This window comes from Pelodiscus sinensis, chromosome 10 (genome assembly GCF_049634645.1).
Source record: "Pelodiscus sinensis isolate JC-2024 chromosome 10, ASM4963464v1, whole genome shotgun sequence".
In the NCBI taxonomy this organism is placed as follows: domain Eukaryota; kingdom Metazoa; phylum Chordata; order Testudines; family Trionychidae; genus Pelodiscus; species Pelodiscus sinensis.
The window spans coordinates 53,143,691-53,162,666 of NC_134720.1; the positions used below are offsets into that span (position 1 = coordinate 53,143,691).

Consider the following 18,976-nt stretch of genomic DNA (forward strand, 5'->3'; position numbering starts at 1 on the left):
CCCTTCCAGTTCTAGTGTTCTGTGATTCTCGGATTCTCCCCCTTCCCCTCGCTCATAGAAAAGCAGCACTTTGGCCAAACCCCGGCCACCATTCCAGGAGCTCTGGGGACACTTTAATTGCCCGTGTGCATGTTCTGCATAACTTGAGTTGCTTCCGCCCAGTCCTCCCGAGTTTTAAGGGAGTGACTCTGATTGGCTGCAAGCTCAGTTGCTTGCAATGACCTCTCTGACCCTCCTTCAGTGGCAGCTGGCGTGCGTTGGTCTGGCAGCAGCATTCGGTTTGGTCCAGCTGAGCGTTCGTGCTTAGAAAAGAAAAGGGAACCTCACTCACTGGCCATGGAGAGACAGGAGCAGTGAGCTCAGAGGCTCCCGGGACGTGTTGTTATTTATGTCCCTCCCTCCCCCCATCCGTGCTGAACACTTGTTGCGATGCAGCATCTTCTCCAGTACGTTGCGTGTTTCTTCGCCGCCTTCTCGGCCGGGTTTTTGATAGCAGCCACCTGGACAGACTGCTGGATGGTGAATGCTGACGACTCCCTGGAGGTAAGGTCGACATGAGGGTGAGCCGTAGGCTCCAAGGGGAAGGGTCCTTTGGAAACCAGAGGGGACAGGCTTGCTTCTTGGTGACAAACAGTGAAAAACCACAGCCCCTGGGAGGCGAAAACGCCCCGCAGGGTGAGGGGGATACAGTACAAGCCGCTCAGAGGCCAGGCTGATGGAGGAAGCTCCATCGATCACAAAAGGCTGGGGTTAGTTCAACGGGCCAGTTGTAAGCTCAGCTCAGTGTAAAGCCGGTCACAGATGGATTCTCCCAGAACAGGCTGCCACATGCCGCTGCAGTCCGATTTGTCCGTGGCGAAACACGCTGCCCGGTTGCTCAGGAATCTTACACCCCGAGCCTGCCAAGAAAATGGAGTGAGACGAGGCAATAGGTCGCTTTTGCCAGCATCAACTTTCTGAGACTTTCCAAAGTCACTCCTTGCTTTTCACCCAAGATCAGAGGAGGGGGCACTGGCTCTATCTAGCACATTGGTTGCTGCGGCAAACTTGAAAGCCCGCACTCTGTTTTCAGTGCCAGCGGTGTAAACGCAGAATAACCCTGTTGGCTTTAACCGCAGTACTCTGGATTTGCCCCAAAGTAACAGCAATTTGGCCCTGCCTTTCCAGTCAACATGGACACCCTGGACAGGTTATTTTCTGCTGGCTTTGTGAATTCTAGATCCCTGTGGAGGAAAATGTCCGAAGGGTGTACCTCTGAACTGCATGGCTTTCCGATGAGAAATCTGGGGTGAGCACAACGTCAGGGGAATGCAAAGGTCGGCTTTTAGTTCAGAGACTTAAAAATTTCCCCCTTTGCTATTTACATAGATTAGCATTCTAGAAAAGCAGTCTCAAAAACCAGTCGCAAGTACTTTACTAAGGCACCCCGGCCTCCCACCATGCTGTCCCCAGTCATAATACACCTGGGGGCTGTGTCTAGACTGGCAAGTTTTTCCGCAAAAGCAAAAAACTTGCCAGCTGTCTACACTGGCCGCTTGAATTTCCGCACGAACACTGACGATCTCATGTAAGAAATCAGTGCTTCTTGCGGAAATACGATGCTGCTCCCGTTCGGGCAAAAGTCCTTTTGCGTAAAGCTTTTGCGCAGAAGGGCCAGTGTAGAGAGCTCAGCTTTGTTTTGCGCAAAAAAGCCCCGATCGCGAAAATGGCCATCGGGGCTTTTTTGCGCAAAAGCGCGTCTAGATTGGCCACGGACGCTTTTCCGCAAAAAGTGCTTTTGCAGAAAAGCGTCCGTGCCAATCTAGACGCTCTTTTCTACAAATGCTTTTAACGGAAAACTTTTCAGTTAAAAGCATTTGCGGAAAATCAAGCCAGTCTAGACGTAGCCCTGATGTGAGGGCCCACACCAAGCGATGAAAGGGTCACTACCAATGTTCCCACGACATTTTTTTCATCCATGTGCAGAATAAATTTTTTGATGTGCACCATGGCATGTGAAAATGCGTACCACCAATAGGAACACATATTACTGGCAGTCGGCAGCCATGAGCGCTCTGCTAATCAGCTGAGCAGGGTCAGAATTTGCCCTAACAAAGTAAATCCAAGCTGCCAAGCCTAGATACTTTGGGGCTGGTGCTCACAGATGTGTACTGCAAAAAGCAAGGAACTGAGAACGCTCAGCATGTCTAAGTATTACGCGCATTTAAGGACACCTGCCCGGCAGGTGTAAATGGATGTAGTCTCCCTACACCAACTCAGGTGCTAGTCCTGGCTTTTCAGTCTATGGCTTTACATTTACTGCCAGCAGATGTGGGAAATCTGAAGTCATCGGCAGCTTTGCCTCTGCTTGCTTCCAGCGGCTGATGGCTTGAACTTGATGAGGCTTAAAAAGCATCTAAGACAACGAGGAGATGGCTGATCAGAGCAGCTGAGAATCCAGCTGTTTACAGTTGTGTCCCTAAATACATCGAGTGGTTCACCACTGTGCTGCGCCTCGCTATTTGTTTCTCAAAGAGCCGAACTCATTCTGCACAAAACAACCCCAGGGACAAAAGGCTTTTTAACCTTGTCTTCGCCCTCCACAGGGGTTTCACCTCAGTGCTCCATTAACACGGAGCCGGGCGATTGGCAGCCGCTGTTCGCATGTCCTGGCCCTGAGCGTGAATGCCAAACCACGCAGCAAAGCGCCCCCGGCGTTAATACCTGAGAGAGTGAGCTTCTGAAGTCCCCTAATGAGCTATTTGCCTTGGCAGGTAAATGATCAATTGCCTGGGAACTCAAGACCTGCCATTGCTCCTGGTTCCAGCGGGTGACAAGGAATCAGCCAGGCAGCTTTCGGTCTGCAGCCAGAAGAGCTGCGTTTTTGGTGTGAATCCTAGAGCTGTTAGCCTGAGCCGGGGTTAGATTTCCTTCGGCGTGGGCATCGCTATGTAGGTGGCATGGTTGCGATAGCAGTGCCCGTGGCAGGGGACCACGGCAGGGCCGTGAGCTGGAGAGCCGCTCCATTCACTTCACAGCCCTCTTTTCAGAAAAGGGAGCGTGACCTGATGACGGGTAAGTCTGAATGCGGCTCTGCACTCTCCGGGCCTGGAAACTGTGCCGGGGAAAGCATTTTCAGGGCACATCGTCCCTCGCCGATGGCAGCCAGGTTAGAAATTATTATTTCACGTTCCTACAGGCTGAACTTCTGTAGTCCGGCACTCTCTGGTCCAGCGACATCCGTGGTCCGGCATGATTTGAGTTAGCCAGATGTCCACTTTTCATGGGTGTGGCCAAGTTTCCCATGGTCCCATAAAGTTTGTTACTGTCCCCAGGCCTGGCTCTCAATGTTCTGTGCTGTTATTTAGCTCTAATTCTCCCCTAAATGTCTTCTAAGAGCCCAGCAAGCAGTGGAAGTGTGGGTCATGCTGCTGGATAATACTGACCTCTCTGATCCAGCACCAGTCAGGTCCCGAGGGTGCCGGACTAGAGAGGTTCAACTTGTATTGTATTCTATAAGGTTCTTCTACCCATGTACCACGGCACTCTGGGTGTGTCTCGACTACACCTCTCTGTCGACAGAAAGATGTAGATTAGGCACATGGAAATTGCTAATGAAGCTGGGATTTAAATATCCCGCACCTCATTAGCATAAACATGGCTGCTGCTTTTTTTCTAAATGGAGTTTTTTTGAAAACCCCCCCGGCAGTCTAGATGCGGATCTGTTGAAAATCAAGTCTTTTCCGACAGATCCTGTAAACCTCGTTTTTTGAGGAATACAGGATCTGTCGAAAAAGGCTTTGTTTTCGGCAGATCCGCGTCTCTAGACTGCCTTTTTTTAAAAAAACCCTCTGTTTCGAAAAAAAGCAGCGGCCATGTTTATGCTAATGAGGCAAGGGGTATTTAAATCCCAGCTTCATTAAGGATGCAGTCTAGAGGTAGACTCAGAGCCTTCCAGGCGTGCATTCAGCGACGCCTGCTGTGTGTGTGTTCTCTCCTCTCCAGAGAAGTGGTTTGTGCTGTCATTTTCCAAATGCTCTCTGGATCTGGAGCCCTGCATTTCTGGGGGGTTTTAGGGAAGATAGGTCACAGAAATGCTCCTTGCAAGCGGTGGGGAAGTCTTGGCCTGGCCCCCAAGGAAGGCTCTGTCTTGCTGTGCAGTCCTCTCTTCCTGTAGAAATGTCCACTGGGCCAGAGGAACCGAGCTGTTGCCGCAGAACCAGGATCCCATTGGCCAGGGTCGGTGCAGACGTGGAAGGAGCGCCCAGCCTTGCCCTGAAGGCAGAAGTTGCCGTTGTCCTTCTCTTGATTGAGCCAGGCGGCGCTCGGGGACTGATATGACGACAGCCGGGGCAGGACCTAGACAGGAGCAATCGAACAAAGAAGCTGAAAGAGACAAACAACACAGGAGAGGTTGGGGGAGAATGCTAGAGTCAAGGAGATTCACCAAGCGAGATCAGCATAAAACTGGAGCAGCGCACGGATAGCACAGGCCCACACCATTAGACCAGGACTGGGCAAGATGCGGCCGGGGGGCCAGATCCTAACACTGATCCAGCTTGCGGGCTGCATCTGGCCGCTTTCTAGTTATATCCCACTGCCCGAGCTGCTGAATTTCCAGGCAGCTGGATCCTATCAATGGTTTGTGACTCCCAGTCGCGGTGCTACCCTGGCACCGTCTGCAGCAGCGAGACTTTCATAGAATAATAGAACACTAGGACTGGAAGGGACCTCGAGAGGTCATCGAGTCCAGTCCCCTGCCCTCACAGCAGGATCCAGCACTGTCTAGACCATCCCTGATAGACATTTCTCTAACCTGCTCTTCAATATCTCCAGTGATGGGGATTCCACAACCTCCCTGGGCAATTTATTCCAGTATTTAACCACCCTGACAGTTAGGAACTTTTCCCTAATGTCCAACCTAAACCTCCCTTGCTGCAGTTTAAGCCCATGGCTTCTTGTTCTATCCTCAGAGGCCAAGATGAACAAGTTTTCTCCCTCCGCCTTGTGACAACCTTTTTTGAAATAGTCACAGCAACCCCGGCCGGCTGCCAGGCAACCGGGTAGTGGCGGAGCCGGGAGGCCTTTGCTGTGTTTTTAATTCAAAGTCTCCAGCCCAGACAACTCTGGGAGGAGGCCACGCCCCTTCCGCCCCAGGCCCCACCCCTTCCAGGGGAGGGGAGCCGGCCTGTGACCACGTAGCAAAATTCACTAAGTGGCCCCCCTGAGAAAATTATCGCCCTGCCCTGCATTAGACCCTTGCTGGGTCTAGATGGCTCCTTCCTGGCATTGCAGGCTCTGGAGCAGAGAGCTGAATGTGGAGGGGGCGGTGGTAGAGTCGGGGGGGCAGACAGGAGAGGCCCCTTGGGGGAGGAGACGTGTCTCCCTCATACCGAGGGGCTGGAGCAGTTTGTCACATGGGGGGGCTGACAGCCATTGAACCAAACTAACTCCTGGCTGTGCTGGAAACCACTTCAAGCCAGGGGGTGCAGCAGCCCCCCTCCCCCTAGTTCCAGAGTAACGCCGGCCGGCGGAACTGAACCTCAGACCTCTGGAGCTTAGTGTGTGAGCCTCCGCCCCAGGGCTGGACAGTAAAACGGCCGCGGTTCACTGGGGATAGCCCCGGTGGGCCACTGCCGCTATATTTACCTGCGCGTCCATGGTAGGGGCAGTCACAGCTCTCACCAAGCAGGATCGGCGACCCACAGCCACTGGGAGCAGCGATCCCCCTACCTGGGGGGCGCGGGTAAATACAGCGGTGGGCGGGGCTAGCCCAGTGGGCCGATATTTGCCCACCCCTGAACTACTGCTTGAGCTAATGGCTGTAGGGCGAACTCATTCTCTCTCTCTGTAAGTCGTCTCAATGCCACCCCATGGGACACCTGCGTAGGTAGGTTACCCCAGCACCTCTGCTTCTGTGGTGCTTGGGCCCTGCCCTCGCTGTCTGGATGCCGGAGGAGGAGAGGTGGGGGGCAGGCTCTGTTGGGTTAACCAAAGGCGCGGGGCTGGCTTCAGGCCCAGGGTGGAGTTTGGCACGTCAGGGTGTGTTTTCTACATTCGGCGGACAGAGCTATCCAAGGGCGACACTGGGGGGCGTGACGGTCCCAGGATGAATTCGTCGAGTGGCTGCCTCCGTCTCTCCTAGTCTCTGTCTGTGACACACAAAAGACTGAAAGAATCGGACTTGTTTAGTTTTGAAAAGAGAAGATGGAGAGGAGACATGGTAGTGGTCTTCAAGTATGCAATCACAGGACACTAGAACTGGAAGGGACCTCACGAGTCGTTGAGTCCAGTCCCCACCCTCATGGCAGCACCAAGCACCATCTAGAACATCCCTGACAGGCGTGTGTCCAACCTGCTCTTAACTATCTCTAGAGATGGAGATTCCACAACATCCCCCAGGCAACTTATTCCAGTGCTGAACCAACCTGGCAGGTAGGAAGTTTTTTCCTAATGTCCAACCTCAATCTCCCTTGCTGCAATTTCAGGCTATTGAGAATCTAAAAGGGTATTACAAGGAGGAGGGAGAAAAATTGTTCTCCGTGGCCTCTGGGGATAGGACAAGAAGCAATGGGCTTAAACTGCAGCAAGGGAGGTTGAGGTTGGACATGAGGAAAAACTTTCTGCTTGTCAGGGCGGTCAAACACTGGAATAAATTGCCCAGGGAGGTTGTGGAATCTCCATCCCTGGAGATATGTAAGAGCAGGTTGAATAGACACCTGTCAGGGATGATCTAGACGGTGCTGTGTCCTGCTGTGAGGGCAGGGGACTAGACTCAATGACCTCACGAGATCCCTTCCAGTTCTAGGGTTCTATTCCTTCCTCTGTGCGTTAGCCTCTTGTTAAGCGAGGTTGGGTTTCTCTAATGCAGACTGGATTCCAAGGGGGCACAAACATCCGTTCTCCTCCACAGGGTGTATACCATCACTGCCAAGAACACCCAAGAGGTGCTCAATTCCTGGGGGCACACGCATGGTGCTAACGAAAATCTCATCCGCATTAGATTGACGTAGGGAAGGCTGGGCCGCAAGCTCGGGGGCTGGGAATCTGGGACTTTCTTATGCTTAGTTAGTTCCTGCTGCCCCGGTTCGTTAACTCCTGTGAAACCCTAAATTATCCCCATGCCGGGGTTGTGCGGCTGATGGCCGTGCCCACTGTCTTACAGGCAGGCTATGCCGAGACCGGGGTGAGGGGGCCTGGAGGGCAGATGGCCTCCGTCTTCGTTGTCATCCCTGGGTAAAAAGGCAGGGGGCAGGACGCTGTCCTGTCTGTTGGCCACCTTGTCCAGGCCCTCGGGAGACGACCACGGTCCCTGGGGAGGTCAGTCCAGCTGCTCTCACTCCCACTCCGTTCATTTTGAAAGAGGAAACCCCCAAAGCACAAGCAACGGGCCTTTTTTACCCTCCCGAATTCCTGCTGGCTAGAGACACTTTTCCAGGCAGCCCTGTCTTAGTTTAAAACAACAGTCCCGCAGAACCAAGCTGCAAAGCGACTTTTCGGGTACGAGGGACCTGGGCTCCAGGCATGTTGGTAACCACCAGCCAGGGGCCCAATTCTGGAAATGGCAAACTTCTGAGAACAAGACACACCGAGGGGCAGCAGTGTTGGTGCGCTGACTCCGTGCGCCTGAGTGATTGGCCGGCGATGGAGACCTGCCGGCGGTGATGGTCAGTGGGAGTTTTGCCAGTGACTTAGCTGTCAGAGGTCACTGCAGCTCTCTCCTCTAGCCCCTGCAGTGTGGTTTGCGTGTGCTCACTCGCTTCTTTTTCACTCCTAGGTGAGTACGAAGTGCCGCGGCCTGTGGTGGGAATGCGTCACCAACGTCTTCGACGGGATTCAGACCTGTGACGAGTATGACTCCATATTTGCCGAGCACTCCCGTACGTAGGCTTCCGATTTTCAATCGCAATCCGTGGAGGTAGAGAAAATAGAATCATAGACCCATAGGGCTAAACGGGACCACAAGGTCATCTAATCCGGGGGTCATGACCTTGAAGGAGGAGACAAGATTATTAAGGGGGGGTTGTGAGCTGTCAGCCCTGTGCATGCCGGGGCTTTCACCATCAGCGTGACTCCTTCAGATCTGGGTGTCCTGCCAGCAGCCGCTGCTCTGCATCTGCCCTGCTTTAAAGCTTGTGTCCATACGACTGAGCAGTCGTGTGAGCAGCTGGTGAGTTTTCTTCAGTCAAATGTGAGTGAACCCCCCAATGAGTCAACCGGCTTGAGTTAAAAGCACCATCGCACTCAATCTGAGGGTTCTTGTGTGTGGACAGCAGAGTTGTTGACTCGAGTCCCACGACTTGAACTTGAGTCCGACTTAAGTCTCCTAGATGACTGACTTGAGACTCGACTCAGGTTCATTGTTTGTGACTTGAGACTCGATTTGAGACTTGCTGATTTTGTTAAATCGACTTGGTGACAAAATTGTCCAAAAATGCCGATATTGATGGCTTGTACAAATGTGACTTGACGTTTTTAAAATTAAGACTTGGGACTCGACTTGGGACTTGACTCGAAAGTGACTTTAGGGACCCGAGACTCGACTTGAGACTTGACAGGGACGACTTGACGACAACACTGGTGGACAGGACTGGAGTGAGGGGAGACACCCGAGCTGTAACTCGCTAACTTTGCAGTGTTGACAAGCACTTAAATCTTTGGGTTTTTAAGAGTACCAAATTAGTGCTACATCTCGCAATGAGGTAAAGCTCTCCCGTTTGAAGCTTCTTCGCTGGCGGCTTTCAAAAGGAGGCTGGATAGGCATCTGTCTTGGCTGGTTTAAACCAGGGGTGGAGAACCTAAGGCCTGAGGACCGGATGCGGGCTTCCCCTCCCCCAGCACTGGGGAGTCCCCACTGCCCCTCCATGGGGTTGGAGCACACAAAATCGACTACCGTGGACCCCCCTAGGCTTTGGTGTGCGAGGGAACGTGGGGAGCGTCTTTCTGCTTCTCAGTCGGGGGTCATGTCAGTGAGGGGGTTTCGTTTTGGTTTTGCTTCTCACTTGTGTGCGGCCCCCGACTGATTTTTCTGTGGGTCAGCGGCCTCTGACCCCAAAAAGGTTGCCCCCCCCCTCCACGGTTTAAACTCCCAGTCTATGAGCCATCCCTGGCCAAGCAATTACACAATCCAAACCAGGAACCCTAGCGGGTATAGTCGGGGGGGTTCCATTACTGTTCCCAAACCCCATGCCTTCCCTCCATCGCCCCACCTTCCCTCCATGGCACCCCTTCCCCGAGGAGGCAGCTTCATGGATTCCTGGGAGAAGGGGCGCTGGTGCAGCTTGTCCCACTCAAGTGCTGCTAGACCTTCAGGCTACCTCTAGACTGTACGCCTTCTTCGACAGAGGCTCTGTCAACAGATACTGTCGACAAAACCTCTATCAAAAAAGAGCAGCTAGACTACAACAAGTTCTGTCGAAAAAGCAAGCCGTTTTTTCGAAAGACAATGTAGACGCTCTCGTTCGAAAAAAGCACAGTTTGCATGCAATAGCATCTTTTTTCAGTAGAGTATTTTTGAAAAAGGCATTCTTCCTCGTAAAACAAGGTTTACCGCCATCGACAAAACTTCCGCGTTCTGTCGACTTACTGTCGACAGAATGTGGCGGTAGTGTAGACACAGGTATCGTTTTGTCGACAAAAGGCCACTTTTGTCGACAACACCCTGTAGTCTAGACACACCCTCAGTGCCTTCCCACAACTCCCACATGTGTCCCCACAGGACAAATTCTCCCATAATTCACTGGGAAAGAATTCACAGAGTGGCTTAGCAAGAGGCAGACCCATGGGATGTTGCCTCAGAACCCTTTCAGCCAGCCCCAGTGTGGACACAAGCAGCTCAATCAGGATTTCACAGTCTGGCTGCTCTGACTCGAGCAAGGCTAACGGGAACGGAGTGACTCCAGTTCCCCCTCTGCAGTGAAGACAGACTGTTCGATAGGCACAGACGGGGTGTGCTCTCTGCACAGGGTCAGCTTCACCTTCTCTGTCTGTCAGGAGAACCTCGCTGGAAGCCACAGCTGGCTGGACCGGTGGTTTTGGAACATTATTATTTTCTTCTTCTATTCTGAAAGTTGTGTGATAAACATCACCCCAAAAAAGTTTGAATCAAACAAACTTGGCCTAGACGGTGCTGGGTCCTGCCGTGAAGGCCGGGGACTGGACTTGATGACCTCACGAGGTCCCGCCAGTTCTAGGATTCTACGGAACTAAAAAACAAAACCACCAAATTTCTTTCTCAATATCGCCCTGGGCCCCAGAAAATAGGCAGCCAGATGTTCTCTTCCATTGAATTTCTCTTTTGCCAGGACAGTATGATGTAAACACTGCTGCGCTAGGTAATAGCCCCTTAACATTACAGATGGGCCCAAACCAAATCCATGGGACCAAATACCCTTTTTAGAAGCAGCTTTTGGCATTATTGAGATCTTCTTGGCCATGCCCAGGGCAGCAAAAAATCGTTCCTTATTGGTATGTCCTTGATCATCCACACTTGAATACTGCATGGCCTACAGAAGTCACCTTTGCAGCAGTATCTCATCCCCTTCCAATCATTCCTTTACCCTTTCAGGGTCTATCGTTAGATTAGCCATAATACAATGTGATTAATTGAGAATGTGGCACTACTGGGAGGGAGGGGGAGATGCTTTCTTTATTCATGTAAATTATACAAACAAGACAAAGGGCATGTCTTCACTATGTGCCCAATGGGACAATGATCGATCCAGCAGGGATTGATTTATCATGTCTACTGTAGACATGCTTAATCAACTGCCGAGTGCTCTCCCATCGACTCCACCAGAATGAGGGGAATGAGGCGAGTTGATGGGAGAGTTTTTTCTGTTGACCCTGCATGGTGGGGACCCTGCAGTAAATAGATCTAAGCTATGTCAATTTGAGTTACGCTCCTAATGCAACTCAAATTGTGTTGCTTAGATCAACCTGCCCCCGTAGCATAGACTTGCCCTAAGGATAATGAGCATTCAAGTGGACGTGAGGGACTTCATTTTAGAGTGCAGCACAACAGCCATTTTCTGTGGGGAATTAAATACAGTGGCGTGGGGATATTTTTAAAAGTGAAGGGTCCTGAAAACCAGTCCCCCTATCCAACCCCCGTCCCAGCTGAAGCCAGGAACAATGCCCTGGCTTGCAGGGCTGGCAGCTGGGACCCTGGATGCGGGCTTGGCAGCACAGCACCCTAGCATGCAGGGTGGCAGGTGTAAGGCTGGCAGCTGAGCCCCCTGGCACATGGGGTGGCAGCCTGGACCCTGGTGCACGGGGCCAGCAGCAGAGCTCCTGGCATGCAGAGTGGCAGACGGAAAACCCTGGGGTGCTCCAGCACCCCCGCACTCCTAGTGCCCGGTCCTATGATTAAATATGGCTGGGAAGTGCAGCTGTCACTGGATTCCCCAAAATTAAGGTTTCTGTTCCCTTGGTTGCTTTGATCTCAATGGGGCTGCCCAGGGAGCGAGACACGCCCTCTGTGTGAGCGAGGGGGGCAGGATCTGCTTCTCTCTGAACCGTCCCGTGTTTCCTCGCTGCACCACAACCCCCTGCCTTGTTCTGCAGTGAAGCTGGTGCTGACCAGAGCCATGATGATCACAGCGGACATCCTGGCTGGGTTTGGATTTGCCTTCCTGCTCCTGGGTCTGGACTGTGTCAAATTCCTCCCGGAGGAGCCCACCGCCAAGCTGCGCATCTGTCTCGTGTCTGGAGTGATGTTGCTCATAGCAGGTATTTGTCCAGCGCCGGGACATGAGCATGGGTGGCTTGGTTTAAACAAAGGAGTGAGAGTAGTACTGAGAGGAAGGATGGTCCAATGGTTAGGTCACCTGCCAGAGAACCAAGTTCAATTCCCTGATATACCACTGAGTTCCTTTGCGACTCCAGGCAAGTCGTTTAGCCTTTCTGTGCCTCAGTTTCCCATCTGTAAAATGGGGCTCATAGCAGTGCCCTCCTGGAGCCTCGTAACAGGGGTATTCTGAGAGGCTAACTACATTACAGCGTGAGATTCTTCGACAGTAGCATGATCGGCGCCGGAGAAATACTTAGCATAACTAGGTGCCAAGTTCTAGCACTGACTCAGCATCACTAGGTGCCAAGTTCTAGCACTGACTCAGCATCAATAGGTGCCAAGTTCTAGCACTGACTCAGTGTGGACAATTTATTTGGATATTTACTAATATTATAAAAGCTCTGCCAATGTTACTCTAGCTGTTGCAGCAGCGAGACCAGTCACAAGGGAAAGTGATGTCTGCTGTAGAGCCTCAGCTGAGAGCCACTTGGCTTTTAGCTCATGCAGTACCGACACATGGCTTTAGCGCCCTAAGGTCGCCGGTTCAAGACCACCTGCTGTCAGCCCTGGATCCAATGGATCGGTCTATCTACCTAAGTAATGCCAGTCATGAGAGGCTAATGAATACATGTGCTTCTCATGTGCTCAGAGATCCCCTTCGATATGACCCTGTGCGTTTTAGACTTCAGCGAATAGCACGTGGTGCACATTTCCTTGTGATTCCCTCCAGACGTGAATTGGAACGGCCATAGGGGGAGAGATTAAAAAGACTGGGACTCACTTTTCAGCTTAGAAAAGAGGAGAACTAGCCCTGCTCCACACTAGGGAGTTATTTGGAAAGAACTCCCTTTATTTGGAAATAAGGGGCTGGTTATTTCAAAATCTGGACTCCTGCTTTCCACGAGGAATAACGCTTATTTTGAAATTGTTCTTTTGAAATAGCGGTTGTGTGGATGCTCCGCTGCAGCTATTTCGAAATAACTACCCCCAAGAACCAGTCAAAGTAATTACTTCTCAGTGCTGCCTGGTGGTAGGTAGCGTATCCACATTCAGAGAGCCTTCCTCAGACTAATTTTGTGGTTTCCTTGCAGTGGGGACAGGCTATTTCAAAACAGTTATTTCAGGAGGTTTTATTTCGAAATAATTTCCTAGTGTAGACATGCCCTAAGAGCAGATATAATATAGGTCTATAAAATCATGACCGGTGTGGAGAAAGTGAATAAGGAAAAGTTATTGACTTGTTCCCATAACAAACACTAGGGGTCACCAAATGAAATGAATAGGAGCAGATTTAAAACAAACTAAAGGAAGTATTTCTTCACACAACACACAGTCAACCTGTGGAACTCCTTGCCAGAGGAGGTTGTGAAGGCCAGGACTTTAACAGCATTTATAAAGAACTAGATAAATTCTTGGAGGTTAGGTCCATCAAAGGTTATTAGCCAGGGTGGGTAGGGATGGTGTCCCTAGACTCCGTTTGTCAGAAGTTGGTAATGAAGGACAGGAGAAGGATCACTTGATGATTCCGTTTTGTTCACTCCCTCTGGGGCATCTGGCATCGGCCACTATTGGCCGACACGACGCTGGGCTGGATTGACCTTTGGACTGACCCAGCCCGGCCGTTCTGATGCTCTTACGCTCACATTCAATATTTGCCTGAGCACTATTGAAATTCAAAGCCTCCCAATCAGCTACCAGTGGATGAGCAAGGAATGGTGGTGACGAGGAAGCTTTGCGTAGCTGTCTATCACCTCCCCCTCCGCACAAAACCACCCGCTTTTAGCTAGAGCTCTCCCAGGTGGAAAGCTGTCTCCTGACTACACCAAAACTTCAGAACCAGCCAATAGCCCTGCAGCGCCGTAGGGACGGACAAAGCGTGCTGCTAGGTAGCGCGGGAGCGTCCATTGCAGGTGTGAGAAAGCAAAGCCATAGAGATGAACTGCCCGTATGTACACTTGGGACAGCCACGGAGCAGTAAGCAGCATTAAGCGATGGCAGACTACACGCCCGACCTGGGTATCCACGTACTCACCTTGCCTGGTCTGACTGCTCTCTCCGGTGCTCTTCTCTCCTGCCCTGCAGGCTTCCCCGGCCTCATCGGCTCCGTGTGGTACGCCCTCGGGGTGTACGTGGAGCGCTCCTCCCTGGTTCTACACAATGTCTTTCTGGGCATCCAGTACAAGTTTGGCTGGTCCTGTTGGCTTGGCATGGCTGGGTCCCTGGGCTGCTTCTTATCCGGGGCTCTGCTCACCTGCTGCATGTATCTCTTCCGCGGTAAGACCCAAGAGCATCAACTCAACCCAGCCGAGACAGTTAATCTCTGGGGTGCTGCTACGCACACGCCCAGCAACCGGATGCTGGGTAGCAGATATGCCTGGGGCAGAGAGCCAGGCTCAGCTGTGTGTGTCTATTAAATCCTTCCATTCATCGCGGAGAACACCAGTGTGGGTCTGGCTGCTGGGATGTGTCTCTTTAGCAGCTTGGTCCAAGATCCACAATCCTTCACATATTCCCTATAGCTCCCCGGGGGTTACCAGATGCTGCTACCTACGGTCACCGGAGCATGTGTACATCCTGTGTTTGCTAGAGGCCTGCTGTGTTTTGTCTCTGCCTCCTTCTTCTCCTTCCCACGGGCTGCACAAAACAAGGGCTCCACAGCCCCTTGCCTAGGTGTTCTCGCGGGGGAAGCTCAGCCCTTCTAGGTTCTGCTCCCATTATCCTAGGGCTTGACAACCCGCGTCAGCTCCGCACCAGCATCACCATAAGTGATGGCTAAGACGGCCTCAGTGTTTGGCCTGTGAAACGGGGGGAGTAATGCTCTCCCCGGCGTTGTCCAGTGCTTTGAGATCCTCGGACGGAAGAGGAGGTCTAAGCAGAGCGCAATGCTGTTATTTCAGTTACTACCAAACCGGAAGCCTCATCGTGCTGTGTTTGCGGGTGGAAATGGTCATGTCATTGCTCATGGATTTTTCTTTCTTTCCCTTTGGCAATAGATGTCGGCTCTGGGAGGTTCTACTCCTCTAATTCCTGGAGGAAGACGTATTCCCCTGGACTGGCCATGGCGAACACGTACTGTCCAGCGTCTCGGACAGCGACCGCCAAAATGTACGCAATGGACACCCGGGTGTGAGGAGCAGGAAGGGGCGTGAGTCACGCTCTGCTTTGGTTTGGAACTGCTTATTCACAGGCCTGATCCCCAGGGTTTGGGAGCAGGGTGCCAAGTCGCAGAGAGGTGGAGACTGGTCTCTCTGAGGGCCAGCGCTCCCTGTAAGCTGAGCTCTTGGGCATCCACCCAGGAGAGAGTCAAAGGCCCCCGAATGATTAGCCAGGCACCCACAACTGCCAGTCTGTGATTATCCTGGTGGTGCACATCCACACATGCCTCGGTGCATGTAACAAAATTTATTCCACCCATGGATGGAAAAAAAATTGGAGGGATCACTCATGATAGCTTGAAATAAAATTATCATCGGCAACAAAACAAGAAATCAGCCTCCGGGCAGGATCCTAAATGCAGGAATTGCGCTGGGTCGAATTCTGAGAGGTGCAAAATACCAGCTCAATTCCCTACCTCTTGCTGTGTGCAGCCTACATCAGAATTTGGCCCACTGACTTCACTGTGAGGTGAAAGGAATCAGTTCTTTGCAGGGACGAGCAACTACACGATACATAGAGAAACCAAAACTGTACGAGGAAGACAATCCACAGAGCTAATCCATGCATACGGTGCTGGCAGACCCAGGGGACGACGCATAGGGACCTCTGCTGAGAGAAATACGGGCCTGGCCAGGTGGACATCTGGAATCCATGTAGACAGGGTGTGGGTGTGTTCTCTCCTTGAGAGCATCGAGAGATCAGCACAGAAGGGAACAGGCTGTACTAACCTGCACCCTCCCCTGCTGTCTGTGCCTTAGGGCTCGCCCACAAATCACCAGCTGGAGAAAACACAGTAAGTTCAGAGGCGTTTTGCCCTGTGAAATGCAACCCTCTTCACCAACGATCGAGGAGCTAATCAGTCAGCCTATCTGGGATTCCCAGTTGCCCAGATCTGGAAATCCTAATTTAGTGCTTAACCATTCCCTTACTGCTGTGATCCATCTTCCGGAGTTTGATTTAGTGGGTCTAGTTAAGACTCGCTAAATTGAACTCAGGAGGCGCCCCTAGCAGCAGCCTGATACTACTGCTTCTGCAAGGAGTAAGGGAAGCTGACAGAAGCATTTGCTGTGGGGGACGGTGGGGAAATGCGAAACAAGGCGCACCAACCCAGCTATGTAATTAAAGTAGCTGGAGTGGCATATCTTGATTCGATGGTCCCTTTTAGTACAGATCTGGTCTGAGTCGGACAAGGACAAATTGGGTGAGGATGCAGAACAGGCTTGGCTCATGATGAACTTATTAATTAGGAGCTGGAATCACCAACTGTAAAAAACCCTTTGATCTGAACTCCCTTTAAATCAAAACACCTCCTTATCCAATTCAAAGCTCTCTTACCGAGCAGAAAACTCTGCTGCCCTTACATAGGACTTCGACGAGCTAGAATTTAGGCTTGTCTTCACTGCGGGGGGAAATTGTGGTTTTAACAAATTAGCTTACGCAAGGTAAAGCATGCGTGCAACTAGCTAGTGCAAGTTAAAGCACAATTTTCAACACGGTTGCTGGCAGCAGAAGTTCATGGGCAGGAGCCCCAAGTTTAAGTCACCTGGTTTAACACATGTTAAGTCTACACAAGACTTTTAGAGCTCATTAGTTGGCATATGTTGGTGCACTTTTTATCCCAGGTGCTAGGCACTTCCCGTGACTATTGGAATGGCTCCCTTCGATTCCAGGCACATGCTGAGTGTCCGTCCCCTTGGAGTACAGATACAGGTGCTTTCTGGAACACGACAAATAGTTTTGTAAATATCCTCTCTGGTTAGTTTATTTCCTTCCCTGTAAATTGACAGTGATTTCCAATTGCAGCACACTCAATAAAATGGTTTTATAATAAAACAATTTTGTTTGAACTATTATAATATTTCACCCTCGCCTCACTTTCCTCCCCCTCAGTTAACCATGTAAATAATATATTTTTCTTATTCCGAAGATGGTACTACAATTTGCTGATTAAACAGATATCGATATCGATATAGAGATCGATATAGTGTTTCCCCACCCTATTTTCATGAGTGATTTGCACTGGGCTCTGGCGATTTTATTAGAATGAAGATGTGAATCAAGAGAACACAGGTTTACTTAAATATTTTGGAACTGCAATAAAATGCGCCCTTTGAAATCCATGTAAGTTTCAGTTGCTAGATCAAGATCTGCGTCATACAGCTACCGTCCCTGCCAGAAATGAGGAGCAAAAGGGAACAGGCTTTAGGAAGAGGAGGTTTGATTCAGGAATCTAAGCAGTCTCTGGACCCCACTCCATATCACCAGCATTTGCTTTTCAAAAGCCAGGATTCTTTGCGGGGAGCTTGAGCAGCATCTATGCTTTTTAGCCCGTTCTTAAAGCTTCCACATGGCAAACCCCTCTGAAAACATGGAAGAGGCATTCATCCAGGCCACTGTCTGCATCGAGGCGTCATTCCACTGTCCCCATTTTAAAGAGGGGAAAGCTGAGGTAGGCAGTTAAGTGACTAGTCCCAGGCTACAGAAAGAGTCCGTGTCAGAACTGAAGGTAGAACCAAAGCTCTCCCTGGCTCAGTTTTACCTGCTCATTGTTGGCCAATATCTCCCTTTTATAGCATCAAAGCATTATTGAGAGACACTTGAGCCCAAGGGTTGTGTGGAACCAGCTGACCGCAGTAGAGCTGCCTCTGGGGGGTGCAGGCATCTGGTTGTAGAAGGCTCCCAGCAGAATCCCAGCCTGGAAGGCACTCAGCACTGACTGGCTGCTCAGGGCACGTTCCCAACGGTAGCCAATACACACATACAAGGTTAGGCCAATACTCAGATTAGTGTCTTCAGCTCATGCTGGGGGCAAAACTGAAAACCAGACCACTGAATGGTTGGAGTAGAACCGCCACTTACGACTGCCCTGGAAAACGGCTTCCCTGTCACTCCCTTTACCCAAAAGACACCATCCAATAAAATAATAATAATGCCAGACTAGAATAGTCACCAAGTCTTTGGACTGAGCTGGAAAACAGATCAATGAACCTTTCTGTGATTCCCTGCCTTTTGCATGCTGCTGCTCATGCCTGATTGATTTTCTTGGTGGGAACATCCCCCCAACAGGTGTAGTTGGCATTCAATGTTGCATGAGGCTACAGAGGCTTTTCCACACGATGTGCGGTATTTATAACGTTATGATGTCGTGTGAGCCTCACCTTGTGCCACTCTTACTGGACTCCGGGCAGGTAATCCTTCCACTGTTTGTTACTGATCCACTGCCAAGACTTAAAGGGTATGTCTACACTGCAAGGCTATGTCAGGATACCAGAGGTATCTCGAAATAGCTACTTCTTTGGAACACATCCGCTACTGTGAAATATAACGGACGCGCTATTTCGGCATCCCTGTAAGCCTTGTTCCACGAGGGATACGGGATGTCTCGAAACAGTGTGTTATTTCGAAATGTGATGTGTGTAGATGATAAATAGAATTGAAATAAGAGATGCAATGTGCATAGCAAAAATTGTGTTTCTTATTTTGAGTTTTGAGTGCAGTGTAGATGCACCCTTAGGGTGTGTCTAGACAATATGCCTCTGCCGACGGAGGCATGTAAATTACACATACCGACATAGTCAATGAAGCAGGGACTTAAATATCCCCTGCTTCATTAGAAAAAAAATGGCCGCCACGCTGTGCCAGCTCAGCTGTTTGTCGGCACAAAGCGGCAGTCAAGACGGGGATCAGTCGGCAAAGAAAGCCTCTTTGCTTTGGGCCTTGTGTTCCCATGCAACAAGGTTTACAGGATCGGTCGGCGAAGGCTTTGCTTTCCGACTGATCCCCGTCTTGACTGCCGCCTTGTGCCAACAAACAGCTGAGCCGGCACAGCGTGGCGGCCATTTTTATTCTAATGAAGCGGAGGATATTTAAATCCCCGCTTCATTGACTATGTCGGGATGTCTAATTTACATGCCTCCGTCGGCAGAGGCATGTCATCTAGACATAGCCTTAGTGACAGCAGAGCCAAAATATTCACCCCCTGATTGTCTTCCATGGCTCTTTCCCAGGATTTTTGGGTCACTGCACTTGGAACATGCAACACCAGTGATG

At 50.9% G+C, this 18,976-nt stretch overlaps 1 protein-coding gene across 2 annotated transcripts; it reads left to right on the forward strand.

Annotated features, from left to right (window-relative positions):
- Positions 1-417: 417 nt before the first annotated feature.
- On the forward strand, positions 418-17,010 carry CLDN16 (claudin 16). Of its 2 annotated transcripts, none has more exons than XM_006137058.4 (5): positions 418-543; positions 7,757-7,859; positions 11,545-11,709; positions 13,853-14,044; positions 14,764-17,010. In XM_006137058.4, the coding sequence occupies exons 1-5, from the start codon at positions 430-432 to the stop codon at positions 14,898-14,900; spliced, it is 711 nt and encodes a 236-aa protein (XP_006137120.2). In that variant the 5' UTR covers positions 418-429; the 3' UTR covers positions 14,901-17,010. The 2 variants fall into 2 exon arrangements, with proteins under 2 accessions (XP_006137120.2, XP_075794380.1); XM_075938265.1 differs by lacking the exon at positions 418-543 and adding an exon at positions 6,707-7,646 and having other exon boundaries at positions 14,764-17,008.
- The last annotated feature ends 1,966 nt before the right edge of the window (positions 17,011-18,976 follow it).

Coding starts and splice junctions, on each gene's coding strand:
- CLDN16 (XM_006137058.4), top strand. CDS start 430: ATGCAGCATCTTCTCCAGTACGTTGCGTGTTTCTTCGCCGCCTTCTCG. Junction 11,710..13,852: donor AGTGATGTTGCTCATAGCAG/GTATTTGTCCAG, acceptor CCTGCCCTGCAG/GCTTCCCCGGCCTCATCGGC. Junction 14,045..14,763: donor CTGCATGTATCTCTTCCGCG/GTAAGACCCAAG, acceptor CTTTGGCAATAG/ATGTCGGCTCTGGGAGGTTC.